This window comes from Pipra filicauda, unplaced genomic scaffold (assembly GCF_003945595.2).
Source record: "Pipra filicauda isolate LSUMZ 115617 unplaced genomic scaffold, ASM394559v2 scaffold224_size1409572_pilon, whole genome shotgun sequence".
Classification (NCBI taxonomy): domain Eukaryota; kingdom Metazoa; phylum Chordata; class Aves; order Passeriformes; family Pipridae; genus Pipra; species Pipra filicauda.
The window spans coordinates 43288-55439 of NW_024104337.1; the positions used below are offsets into that span (position 1 = coordinate 43288).

Sequence of the window (12152 nt, forward strand, 5' to 3'; positions counted from 1 at the left end):
AAGTTGTTCCCTTATCTACAACTCCCACTTCTGTTTTTGAGTGGTGGTTTCGCTTCAAAGTGCTTTGTGTTTCTTTCCCTCTCAAAATTTAGTTTTCCATTTTTATAAGGCGTTGGTTGAATTCTTGGCAAGTAGTTAATACATAGTGGTGTTTTGCACACTTCACAGGCATTACTGCGTTATTGCAGTTGCCAGAGTTTTCAATCAAGTAATTGCTCCTTCTCCCGTGAAGGCTTTTTTAAACTTAAACTTTATGTTGGAGAATTGGAGCTAAACCGCTGTTATCATCTGGCTTCTGATCATAAACATAACAGTGGTATATTTCTCCATGCCAACTGCAGGCAGCTTTGCAGCAGTTTTGACCACTACGTTTGGGATAATAGGCCTGCTTATACTTGTCTAATCCAGGCAGGGTGTACCATGTGTAGAGATTGTGTTCCTTCTTTAGTCATGTTTTAGTTCACATTTTGTCACGTACACAGCCAAGTTAAGTGGACTTGAGTACAATTTTGTTGCATGTTAATGTATCTATAATGATACATGGCTTAATGGGTATTATTAAGGAAACTTGATTTATAAATGGCTAAAAACATCAGAATGAGGAAACTAAGCATCAAGAAAGACACCTGAGAGTGATTTTTGATATTCATTTCTACCACTAAGTGATTTTTCATGCATTTCAGCAGCTCTAATTTTGATACTTGGTGCAGATGTCAGAAGAATAGGCTGTGTGATGCCTTCTAATTTAAAATTCAATCTGCAGCTTGAACATTAAATTTATAAAAATATGAGTACCTTTCAATTGCTAATGAATGTATTCTTATAATGCCCAATAATTTTATGATGAAACAGAGATGAATGTAACAATTCACAGAGAACTGCAGGAATAACTTACCCAGTACTTTTGCCTAGGACCTGTAGGAGATCTGGAATTTGAACTTGAAGCAGAGGTTATTGACCGTCTGAAGTTATTGATGTCTGAAGTTATTTACGCACACCAGTGAGGAACATTTAACAGAGATAATAGATATTTTTAGACATTTAAACTTAACTCTCAGCTTAGATTTTGTAAAATAAAGATAGAATGACAAATAAAAATTAAGAATTTTGTAAAGCAAAAGGAAGTCAAGAGCTTTTAGTTTTCATTGAAACAATATTTGACTTGGATTCTGCCTCTGAATTTCAGAGAAGTGGCAATAGTTTTGCATTAAACATCAGAAGTATAATTTCCATTCTAAATGTCATGGAATAATAATATAACTGGAAAATGGTGTGTTTAACACTGCTGTAAAATTAATGGGTTATCTGTCAGAAGTATTATGTGTCCCTATTAATTTCTGTCAACTTTTCTGTGAAGATAGCTTAAGAAAATTCAGTACTAACTGTGGTGGGATTACTGTTTAAAAATATAATTTTAACCAGTAAAAGTGAGAAATCCCTGACTCTACACTTAAGATGCTTGTGGTTAGAAAGTAGTATTTGTTACAAATGTTTCTGTAGACCATAGTGTAATGGCACTGAGGTAAGTTTCTGTGTGTGTCTTGAATCAGCCTACCAAGAAAATAAGGAGTGGTGATGATGGTACTGAAGTGCTTGCTGCTGCTGCCATGTGAACTTTTTTCAGAATTCGGTTTCAGTGGAGTTTCTTCAAATATAAATATTAATATAATCTTACAGTGATTATTGTTCATGGTTTATATTATGGGACTCATAAACTTTTTTTGCTGTATACTTTTATTGCTGCTTGCTTCCAGCTGACAATGTCCATAGAAGGATACATTAATCTGCTTGAGCAAAGCTTGTGTGTGTACTGCTCTTTGGGAATATTTTTAAAAATCAGTGTCTATTATCTCTCTCAGAATCTTATCTGTTCAGAATGTGGAGATGAATTCACTTTACAGAGTCAGCTGTCCATACACATGGAAGAACATCGTCAAGAATTGGCAGGCAGCAGGATCCACAGCTGCAAATCTTGCAAAAAGGAATTTGAAACTTCCTCGCAGCTAAAGGAGCATATGAAAACTCACTATAAAATAAGGTGATGATCACGGGATTGTAACAAAATGAGCAGATGCTAGTTTTATGGTGATAGCTGGGAAAAGCAGGAATAGCATTTCTAGTCAGCAAAATACCATGATTGATGCAGATAATTTCTTTTCTTTGCTATGCTATTATGAAATGGCATTTGCTTTTTAAAACTTTGCTTAAGTTGGTTATTTTTGGAGGCCTTTCCCCCCCCCCCCCGTTTTTGTATTTAGGCACACATAATAAGCATAGTTCATCTGCTAGCTATTTGTAAACACGGGTTAAGTTTTTCTGATGCAAAGTGGTTTTTTGAAGTGTGTTTATGATTTTAAAGGCTAATAGCAGTACATTGAAGCAAATTTATATTAATTTTACATAGCCTTTATTTTAATGACAAAAGTTCTCATGATTGCCTTCTGCAAAGAAAAGTTGTTCATTTCAGTTTAATTGTTTTTTGCAAGCGGTCCTCATCACAACCTCCCATGAGTTTCTTGTAAATCTGAAAAAGCACAAAATGAAGGTAAAAAAAGAGGCCTGACAAATGCTGTTCTTATTCTTGGTGGATATTTGTTCTGTCCTTTCTTTCAGCTCTCTAGTTTAACTATGAGAGAATTTTTTTAAGTTAGAAGGGAGAAAAACTTAGTTTTATTGGTTTAGTTTATATATTAAGAAAGCCTAAAGTCTTGACTAGTGATTTCTCTTTTAATCTCTTCTCAGTTTCTGTAAATAACAGATGGGGAAAATTACCTATCTAAAAACAAGAAATACTGGCTATTTCCAGTTCTTTTTCTTAGCAGATGATACAGCTTCTAAGATCTTAATAATTGTGTTCCAGAAGGTTGAAAAAAGTATTGTTGTAGATTTCCATTTGCAAACAGAAATTTAAGGGTTTGAAGAATCAAGTTATGTTTGTATTGGGTTATATAAATGTACCATATTGCATACAGAAATCATTCTTGTTGTGGACATCTCTTGTGTAGAGATGAATGAAGATTAGGATGAATAAAGAATAGAGTGAATATAATATGATGGTTGTGATTTTGAGAGAGTATTATGTGTGCCCCATGCTGACATAAAAGACATCTAAGTGCTTCATGATCATTTGTTTATTTTCCTAAGCATGGATTATTTCTGGATTCAGAACTTTCTTATATGACATTCATCTTATTTATCAGTTCAGATGTAGAAACGTGTTGCAGTTGTGTTCCATAAACTACTGTCTGTACTGGTGCTGTGCTGTCCTTTAACCAGCAGTACCGATACAACCCATGTATACGAGCAGGGTTAATGACTTGATTCAGTGTTCCCGCTCCAGTTCGTCACAAAGCAAATGCAGCTCAGACCTGTGTTTCACAGAAATAATTTTGAAAGGAAAAATGTGGAAATTCAGATTTTATTGTTGAATGTGAAAAGATTAATTAATGAATTACGAAAAGTTAATGTTTGGTCTAACTCAGTTATATAGAGTGTATTTAAAGTTCAAAGACACACATGAATTTGACTACTGTTTTTCAGTGTAAAATAAGCTTCAGAGATTTTTTTAGGATTTAAAATTATGAAGAGCTTTGTTCCTTTAAGTTTTTTTCATAGAGCGGACGCACTTTCATTGCCAAAAAGGTAATAGTTCTCTGAATCATTTGTATTCAGACTATTATGAAGTTTTTAAATTTGAATTTAATACTAATTTAAATTCAGTATCTAGCTTTTGCTGAAAAGAAAATGGTCATTCTGACTCTAAATGATGAAGTAATTTAAAAGGTGATCTGATCTTTAGTGATTGTCCCTACAACTGCCTCCAAATCAGATATTATTTTTGTTCTTAAAGTACTGCAGATACAGTGAAGACATATTACTCATCAAAGAATGCATTCTGACAATCAGGCTGGTCTAGATCTGTCCTCAGGTGAAAAGAAGAGGTTGTAACATCTGTGCTGTTCTCTCTCCTTATCTTCAGTTTTCAGTCGACTTATTCTGGATACTTTTTAAAATTTTAGTAGATATAATTAATATGTAAAATTAAAATATATTACCCACAGTGTGCTCATTCTTTAAGATTATAAAAGGACTTTAAAAATACATGTAGTTTTTTTTAAGTAATTGGAAGGGAAAACGTGCTTTCCTTTAAATCTATGTTCTCCTAGAGTGGAAAGATGCAGCATTTGAGAAGTTGAATGATTTCTTGTGTTATACACAGACTATTACTTCCCTGCTATTTTTTTCTGTTATACAACTTGTCTTTCAATGTGGTGGTGCGCTTTGCACTTTTGCTCCACATTAGCTAATTCTTTCAGTTGTTCATAAAAACACCAGGTATTTAAAATTGTTTAATATCAGCTAGAATTAAGCAGTACTGAGAAGCTGGATTAATGTATAGGTGTTGTTACTCAGGCAGTATGGAAGAAAAATTGAATGCTCTCAATACTGTACTGGTTTGCCCGCTGCCTTGTGGCTTCTGCTTGTTTTCCTGAGTTGTTGTGATGGTCTGCAAAATCTATTTTTTTTCCTTTTTTCAGTCAGTTTTCCACATTGCTGTTGACGTTCCTCAGCAGCCATTTAAACTAGTTAGTTTGATTTGTAGAGAAATGAATTTGGGGAATTTATATCATCTGTTATTATGGTTCTGTGGAGAGTGTGATTTGTGTTTGAGGGGCAGGGGTGAGTATTTGGGTTGTCAAATTGTTAGCTTGCTCCTTATAGACTTCAACATGTGCATTGAGACTCAAATTCATGGGATTTTCATATTCTAGTTAAGAATAAAGGACTTGCTGTTTTCAGGCAAAAGAAGCAGAGTTGCACAGAGTTGAAAGTTCCCGTGAAAATAATATTTGTGAAGTCACTGTATACTTCTGGCAGAATTTACTCTGAAAATGTCTCTAGAGAGCCTCTAGGGTGTATCCATTTTTATTACAGAAATAACTAAAATTCTTGGTGCGTGTAGGTCCTTAGAAAAAAGCTGATTGCATTGTTCTTTTAGTATCATTATAGACTTTGGTTTTTCACTGTTGCAGCTGATACTGTATGTTGTTATCAAGTTTACACTATGCTAAAAATGATGGGTTAAAATAAAATCATTAAAATAATGCTTCATATTAAAATTATTTAATTATTTGTTTTTTTAATGACAGAGTATCAAATACTAGATCTTACAACAGAAACATTGACAGAAGTGGATTTACCTATTCCTGTCCTCACTGTGGAAAAACGTTCCAGAAACCAAGTCAGTTAACACGACATGTTAGAATACACACAGGTAAGGCTGTGGAAATAATTATTTTAATTTGCATTTGTTTTACAAAAGTCAGTGAACCTATGAAATGCTAGTCTTTTTCTCCCTGTTGGGACTTCAAATGCTATCAATATATTTCACTCATTAGATGCTGTTACCTGTTGGTTTAAAATAAACTTTTTTTATTTTCCTCTGCTTAGCAAATTTATATGCTTTTAAAATTTCTGTTCATATAATCGGAAACAGTTAAAAAAATTAAAGTACTCTATAGGTTTCATTTTTTACCAAATATCAGTTTTGGTACTTGCAGTTTCAATGAGCCCTAAAACGCGAATCACTAGGCAAGGATGAGTCAGCTACTTCAAGTAAGATCTTACATACTCTAGAGAGCAGGTTCTAAAATTTACTGTCCCAAAACCAGTGAAAGTGCATAAGAATTAATAATACTACTGAAATAGTGGCCTTGCATTTGTTTTTAAATTGATTTATTTGAAATTGCAAAATGATCTTGGGATGCGATAAGCCTAGATTGAAATTTTGGTAATTGAAGAAGTGCAAGTGGCTGTTCAAATTTCCAGAATGAATAGCAAATGGTTTTTTCTAAATTGCTGTCATAAATATGTGCACGCTTAACCCTTAAGCAGTTGAAATAATTGAAAAATACCAAACACAAAATAAAACTTTTGAAGTTTACAGACGACTAAGGGAATAGTTCTTAAGTTTCGACCAGCTATACATAGTATAGCAGGAGTTCAGCTTTAAACAGAACCTTTGCTGGAGGTGTTTCAGTGCTATGCAATATGTATGTATTTTTCATATATATTGAATAAATTGCTGTTTGTCTAGTTTTTAAGTAGTTCAAATATGCAGTTACATAAGCGTGCAATGTTGTTTGTATTAACAGTCGTTTCAGGCAGAGATGTGATGAGTTGCTATTTACAAGAATGGCTTTGTTTACCAAGGAGAAGTAAAAATACCATTGCATAACTCTTTCTTAAGAATCTTTTTAAGTTCAACAGATCCAGTTATAGAAAAGTAACACAAGAGGTCACCCTTGTACCTGCTTTTAAAAAATTACTTCAAACAAATACCCAAAAAAAGGCCAGCGAAAATTGAGTATTTTGGAGTCTTGACTGTATTTGATACATTATTTTAGCTTATTCTAGTTGAAATTAAAGAAACAAGGTTATAGTTGGTTAAGGATGCTTCTTTAAAGCTTCAAAAAGTTCAAGGGCATTAATGGTTCTTTAGAAGAATAAAAAGACATTTGTCTACTGGGAAGCCAGAAACAGAAAATGCAGTCCCAATCTGCACATGACAGTAGATAATTTGAAGTTCCAAGTAGCTAGCAAATGCTCATTTAATTTGTGAATTACTTTATTATTCTAAACCTGCAGACAATCTGTGTGGTATTCAGTTGCTTGAGGTACTGTAACCATGTAGGAAAGGACAACTCTACTGTAAAGAATTTAGAATCCCCAAGTTTTTAATTGTTGAAAGAGCCTGTCTGTGCTACATGTGCAGCATTACATTAGTGTCTTAATTTGCAATACTATTTTTTGTTTGTAACTAGTAATTTCAAGCACTTACACCCTTTTGGGAAAAAAATTAAGTCTCAGAGACTGCAATTCCCATTCTAATAACTAAGTAATAAGCCCCTCATTCCGCCTCTCAATCTGTGTTTTATTAAGTTATACTTGAGGAGTACAGAAATTCCACATTTCCACAGTGGAATTAAGATTTAGTTTCTATAATGAGATTTACTTAAATAGGCACACTTAACCTGAAGCAATACTTCTCTGTGTCCACCAGCTCTTAGCGGAAGCTAAACCTTTTACCTATGAAAGCCCAGCAGGAATTTTGTCATTGTATTTCAAGATGTGAATCAATGTTCTTTGTCTTAAAAACTAAACAGATCTTAAAGCATCTTCAAAACCCATAAGCAGCAGAACAGAAAATATATATTCCTTCAGTGAGTTAAATGCTTGTAATCTATTTCAAAAAATAGCTGCCTTTATTCCAGACAATGTGAATTTAATTAAGAATTAATAAGTGTAAAGTAGATGTAATTACAGCTGTATAACTAGAAGTCATATAAAAATATTTATTACAGCTGCTTTAATGTACATTATCTTTAGTGCATGGTAGTACTTACTGGTATAGCAGACATAATGTACAGAATGGTTTTGCTAAATAAATTTGCAAATGCAGTGTTTTCAAGGTCTTGGAGTTACCTCAGCTAAACTATTTAATTAAAAGGAAAAAAGGGTAATACTGAGTTCATAGCAGAAGTTCCCAGTAGTCAATTAAGACACGTTTATAAGAAACTGAAATTTATTCTTAGTATCTGTATGTTTAAAATATGTAGCATTGTAATCTGTTTACGCACTTCTCTTATGTTCTGTCACCTACAATTTCTGTGCAGTTTTTCATGCCTAATCTGTGAATGTACAAATAACTGGAAGAATGCGCAACACTGAGATCACCAAAATTGGGAAATTGTGGCAGAGCATTCCTGTAGCAGTATTGCCTAGTTTTTGTTTAATGTTCAATAGCAATATGAACATTCAGAGTTTTAAAATTATCTTCTGAGTGGGATTGTATATCTCATATAATATTTTATTGCATATTTTCAGTAGATGGTTGTAAAGAGTGAACGGCTGTTAATATTTATTGGGGAGTGGGAACCATAGGCCATCTTCTGCAATGTTACTGTAAGACTTTTTGATTTTTAAACTAAAGGTTAAATTTTTGATACTTATTTATTACTGTCCATTTACCCTCTGTTTCAGTGCATTCTATACAATTTGGTATACAAGAGTGATGTATGTGGGTTTGTTGTTTCTTTTCTTTCCCCCCCCTTTTTTTGTCCTCCAGTGATTTTGCATAACAGCTTCTGAGATCTTCCAAACCACAAGTCGAGAGAATCCATTCTAAATAATTGCTTTGTATAGATTTCCTTCATTTTAACCATTTTAACTGATAATCATCAGCTTTTCATAAAACTTTTTCATAAGGCTACATTTTCATCAGAGTAGGTCCTGAGGTTGGTGGCTGAGGTAAACAATTTTCCTTGAAAACCCACTAATAAAATGTGTTTGCATGTATGTACAGATGTCTCTAGGCCAGGTTATATTTCAGCTGCTACAATTTTTCTTTTAAATACAGGAAACTGCTAACGCTTATTGGAAGCTCCTCATGCTCCTCTTCTTCCTCTTCCCTTTCCCTTGCAGGTGAAAGACCATTCAAATGCAGCGAGTGTGGGAAAGCCTTTAACCAGAAGGGAGCTCTGCAGACTCACATGATCAAGCACACAGGGGAGAAGCCCCACGCCTGTGCCTTTTGTCCCGCAGCCTTTTCCCAGAAAGGCAATCTGCAGTCGCACATACAGCGAGTGCATTCGGAGGTAAATACAGTTAATTATGCCTTGGTACTGACATGTCCTGCTCAATTGTTGCCGTTCCTATGCGCTCCAGTGCTGTCTGCAGCCAGTATAGATTTACTGCTGTAGTATAGATTGGAATTTGCTGGTTTTGACCAGCGAGCTTTCCTAAATTGCTTGATCTGAATAAATGTGTACTTAGGAGAAGTAGCAAAACCTTCATTGGCCATTGTGTTTTCAGTACATGGATAGATTAGAAAGTAGTGGGTTTAGGTGTATAAAAATGTACCTGTGTCTGTCCTGGGAGAATGAGGACTAGATTCAGATGAAAGTAAGCCAAAAGCATCAAAGCAGAAAATGGTGAAAAATTTCAAGACCAAACCCACTAACTCCATCATAGAGCTTACTTGCCATTTGTCTTTGAAGTATATATCTTGCAGCCTTTTTCAGGAGTTTTTTGGTTACAGGTAGAAGAAAATTGCAGAATAAGATAAAATTTGCTGTCTCAGATCTCTTTATGCCTGTTGTTCTTCTCTGTGATAGACAGGTTTTTAGATTCAAAAGGTACTGCTATGATAAAGTATTGCAATCTTCTGAGCAACATAGGCTGTGCAACTTTGTTCAGTAATTTCCTTACTGACTTTAGTGATTTTTGGTTGGAAATACCCATAGAAAGGGACCTAGTTTTGATTTGTAAGGTATGAAGTAATAGAGGCAGCTTTTTTTGCTTTTTTTCTTTTTCATGGGTGCAGAATAGCATCTCTGTTCTCACTCTTCCCCTAACTCTGTCCAAGATTTGTGTTCCCGTTTTCCATTTTTGTGTTACAACAGTAGATATTTTGGGTATTTTTTTTTTACTAAGGATTTTTTGGCGTGTTAGTTTCTTCCTTTTAGGATGTGCCTTAGTATATGGATATGTCTTAGTAGTTTGTATTACACTTGGTTATATTAAATCATACAACTTTGAGTCCTGTGTCCAGTTCTGGGCCCTTCAATTCAGGAAGGACACTGAGGTGCTGGAGCGAGTCCAGAGAAGGGCAGTGAAGCATGTGAAGGATCTGGAGCACAGGTCCTTTGAGGAGTGCCTGAGGGAGCTGGGATTGTTTAGCCTGGAGAAGAAGAGGCTCGGGGGGACCTTATCACTCTTTACAACTACTTGAAAGGAGGTTGTAGCCAGGTGGGGTTGGTCTCTTCTCCCAGGTAGCTAGTGATAGAACAAGGGGACATAGCCTCAAGCTGTACCAGGGGAGGTTTAGATTGGATATTAGGAAGAATTTTGACGCAGAAAGGGTGATTAGGCATTGGAATGGGGTTTCCATTGAAGTTGCCATACCTAGAGGTGTTTAAGGAAGACTGAACGTGGCACTTAGTGCCATAGTCTGGTTGACAGGATGGTGTTTGGTCATTAAGGTTAGACTTGAGGATCTCAAAGGTCTTTTCCAACCTGATTGATTCTGTATCTTTGTGTGACTAGTCGTTTTCAGAGTTCACAGCTTTCTGTATGTGATAGCTTTTGCTACATAAAAAAGTACATTGACATTGATTTCATTGATTACATAATTTACATTTACTTTTTCCAAACCAGATTGTTAGGGATGAAGTAAAAAATATTTTTTACTTTTTTCTCTGTTACTCAGTTTTTCTGTAAGAAAGAAACAAGCTGTGGGATAAGGTGCTTTAAATAAAATTCTACCTCTTGATCACATCCTATGCTTCTGTGGTCCTGAACCTACATTTTAGCTTTGGGTAATTTATTGATTTTTTTTTTAATTTTTTTTTTCTTTCTTGGTCTTGCTGTGTTTTCTTCAAGCATGCATGGAATTCTATGAATTCTTTGTTTTATCCTGAGACAATTACAAAATAACAGGTGATAATGAATTACAGGCTGTTCTCATTTTATAAGGCTACAACTCTGTTTAGTTGTAGCAGTATTTTATTACTTGATGTCTCTTTTTGAAAGTCTTGTTAGCAGGTCAGTGTCAAAAAATACAAAATACCAAACTATATTGCAAGTACTTCAGTGTGTTTTCTTTTGAATACTTTGTTGCTCCCTTTATATTGCTACACTGGCTATTACTGCTGTGATAGACTGAGAAGGGGAAGTGAGGAAGGTTGAACTCTGCAAATTGAGCTGTTTTAATTACCTTATCGCCTTGGTCTGAAAGTCCCAAACAAATTGCTGCTGGTCACTTTCTTATTCTGTGTGTTTTAATTCAGTTCAAACTACTTATTAAACTTCCCTGCCCTTCACTGTGTTGGTTTTGTCTGCATTTTTTTGTCTTTGTATTTCAGAACGACCTTTTGTGTTATGTACGATGTTTCATCTTCTGACACATCTTAATTGATAAAGTTGCATTTCAGTTTTGCTTCTAAGTGTGGAACAGTAGGAAATTGTAAAGAGGGAAAAGTCTGCAGTATCATTTGCCAGATGACATTTGTTGTGCTGTCTGGTGCTTCCCAACGTTGAGAAGTGGTAATAGGCAGTTATAGTCATTCACGTAGATTACAGTTGATTTGATATCCAAGATATACTAGATTAATTTCATCAGTAACTTGAGAAAATTAACCATTTTACTCTCATAATCCCACAGTATATTTGTTATATGGATAAATAATAAAAAATATACTTGGTAAATGTGGCGAAAAATTACTTAAATTTTTTGTGTTTTTTTTTTTTGTTTAAGGTGAAGAATGGCCCTACATACAACTGTACAGAATGTAGCTGTGTCTTCAAAAGCTTGGGTAGTTTAAATACACATATCAGCAAGATGCACATGGGTGGTCAACAGAATTCTGCGAGTGCTTCAACAGATGTATCTCATGTTACAGCAGTAAGTTTTGTTTGGTATATTTTGAAAATGCCTTTGAGAGTTTAATCAGGTCTATATCTTAATTCCGATAATTCTTTGGATAGGTTAGAACTTCTAGACCTGTAGCTTCTTTTGTCTTTTTCATGTTTTGTGTGATTTCTGGTATTAATTTTCAGGATTAAATGTTGGGAAAATATAAATTGGCAAAGGGTATGCAAAAAAGGATTTACAATTTGAGGATTTGGTTGAAAATACAACAGTTCAATTCTAAAACTAAGTAAAATATAATTCTGGTCCTTACAGATTATGTTAGCCTCCCAGGTAATATAAAACTAATGGGGAAGTTTAAATGTAACAGTGAAATTTAGAACTATTGAAATAATGTATTAGTTGCCACACATTTTCAGAAATTGTTTATATAAATCTAGTCCATATAAATACATAGTGGATCCTTCTGTGTGTTTCCAGTAATTTGTTTTAAATGTTAGCTTCTTACATGGCAGATTATAAAGCAAAACTATAGCTTTATTGGAAGTACTGAATGTTTTTCTTTCTTTACCCAGATACAACTAAAATTCAGAAAATGCTTCTGATTTCAGAAGACTATTCCATTTTTTGAACCAGTGCATATTTAATTTATCATAGTACTCTTTTTTCTTTGAATAGAACTGCCTTTTCTACCTTTATTCCAATCTGTTTTGCTTTATTC

The 12152-nt window shown here is 34.3% G+C and overlaps 1 protein-coding gene across 7 annotated transcripts in view; it reads left to right on the forward strand.

The window, feature by feature from the left end:
• Nucleotides 1–12152, forward strand: part of ZNF236 (zinc finger protein 236) — a 70247-nt gene that overhangs the window by 11654 nt on the left and 46441 nt on the right. For all 7 annotated transcript variants that reach the window (XM_027745310.2, XM_027745305.2, XM_027745306.2 and 4 more), the window contains exons 4-7: nucleotides 1860–2038; nucleotides 5151–5275; nucleotides 8485–8657; nucleotides 11318–11464. In XM_027745310.2, coding sequence (XP_027601111.1) covers nucleotides 1860–2038; nucleotides 5151–5275; nucleotides 8485–8657; nucleotides 11318–11464 — 624 coding nt within the window. The remainder of the gene's footprint in view (nucleotides 1–1859; nucleotides 2039–5150; nucleotides 5276–8484; nucleotides 8658–11317; nucleotides 11465–12152) is intronic.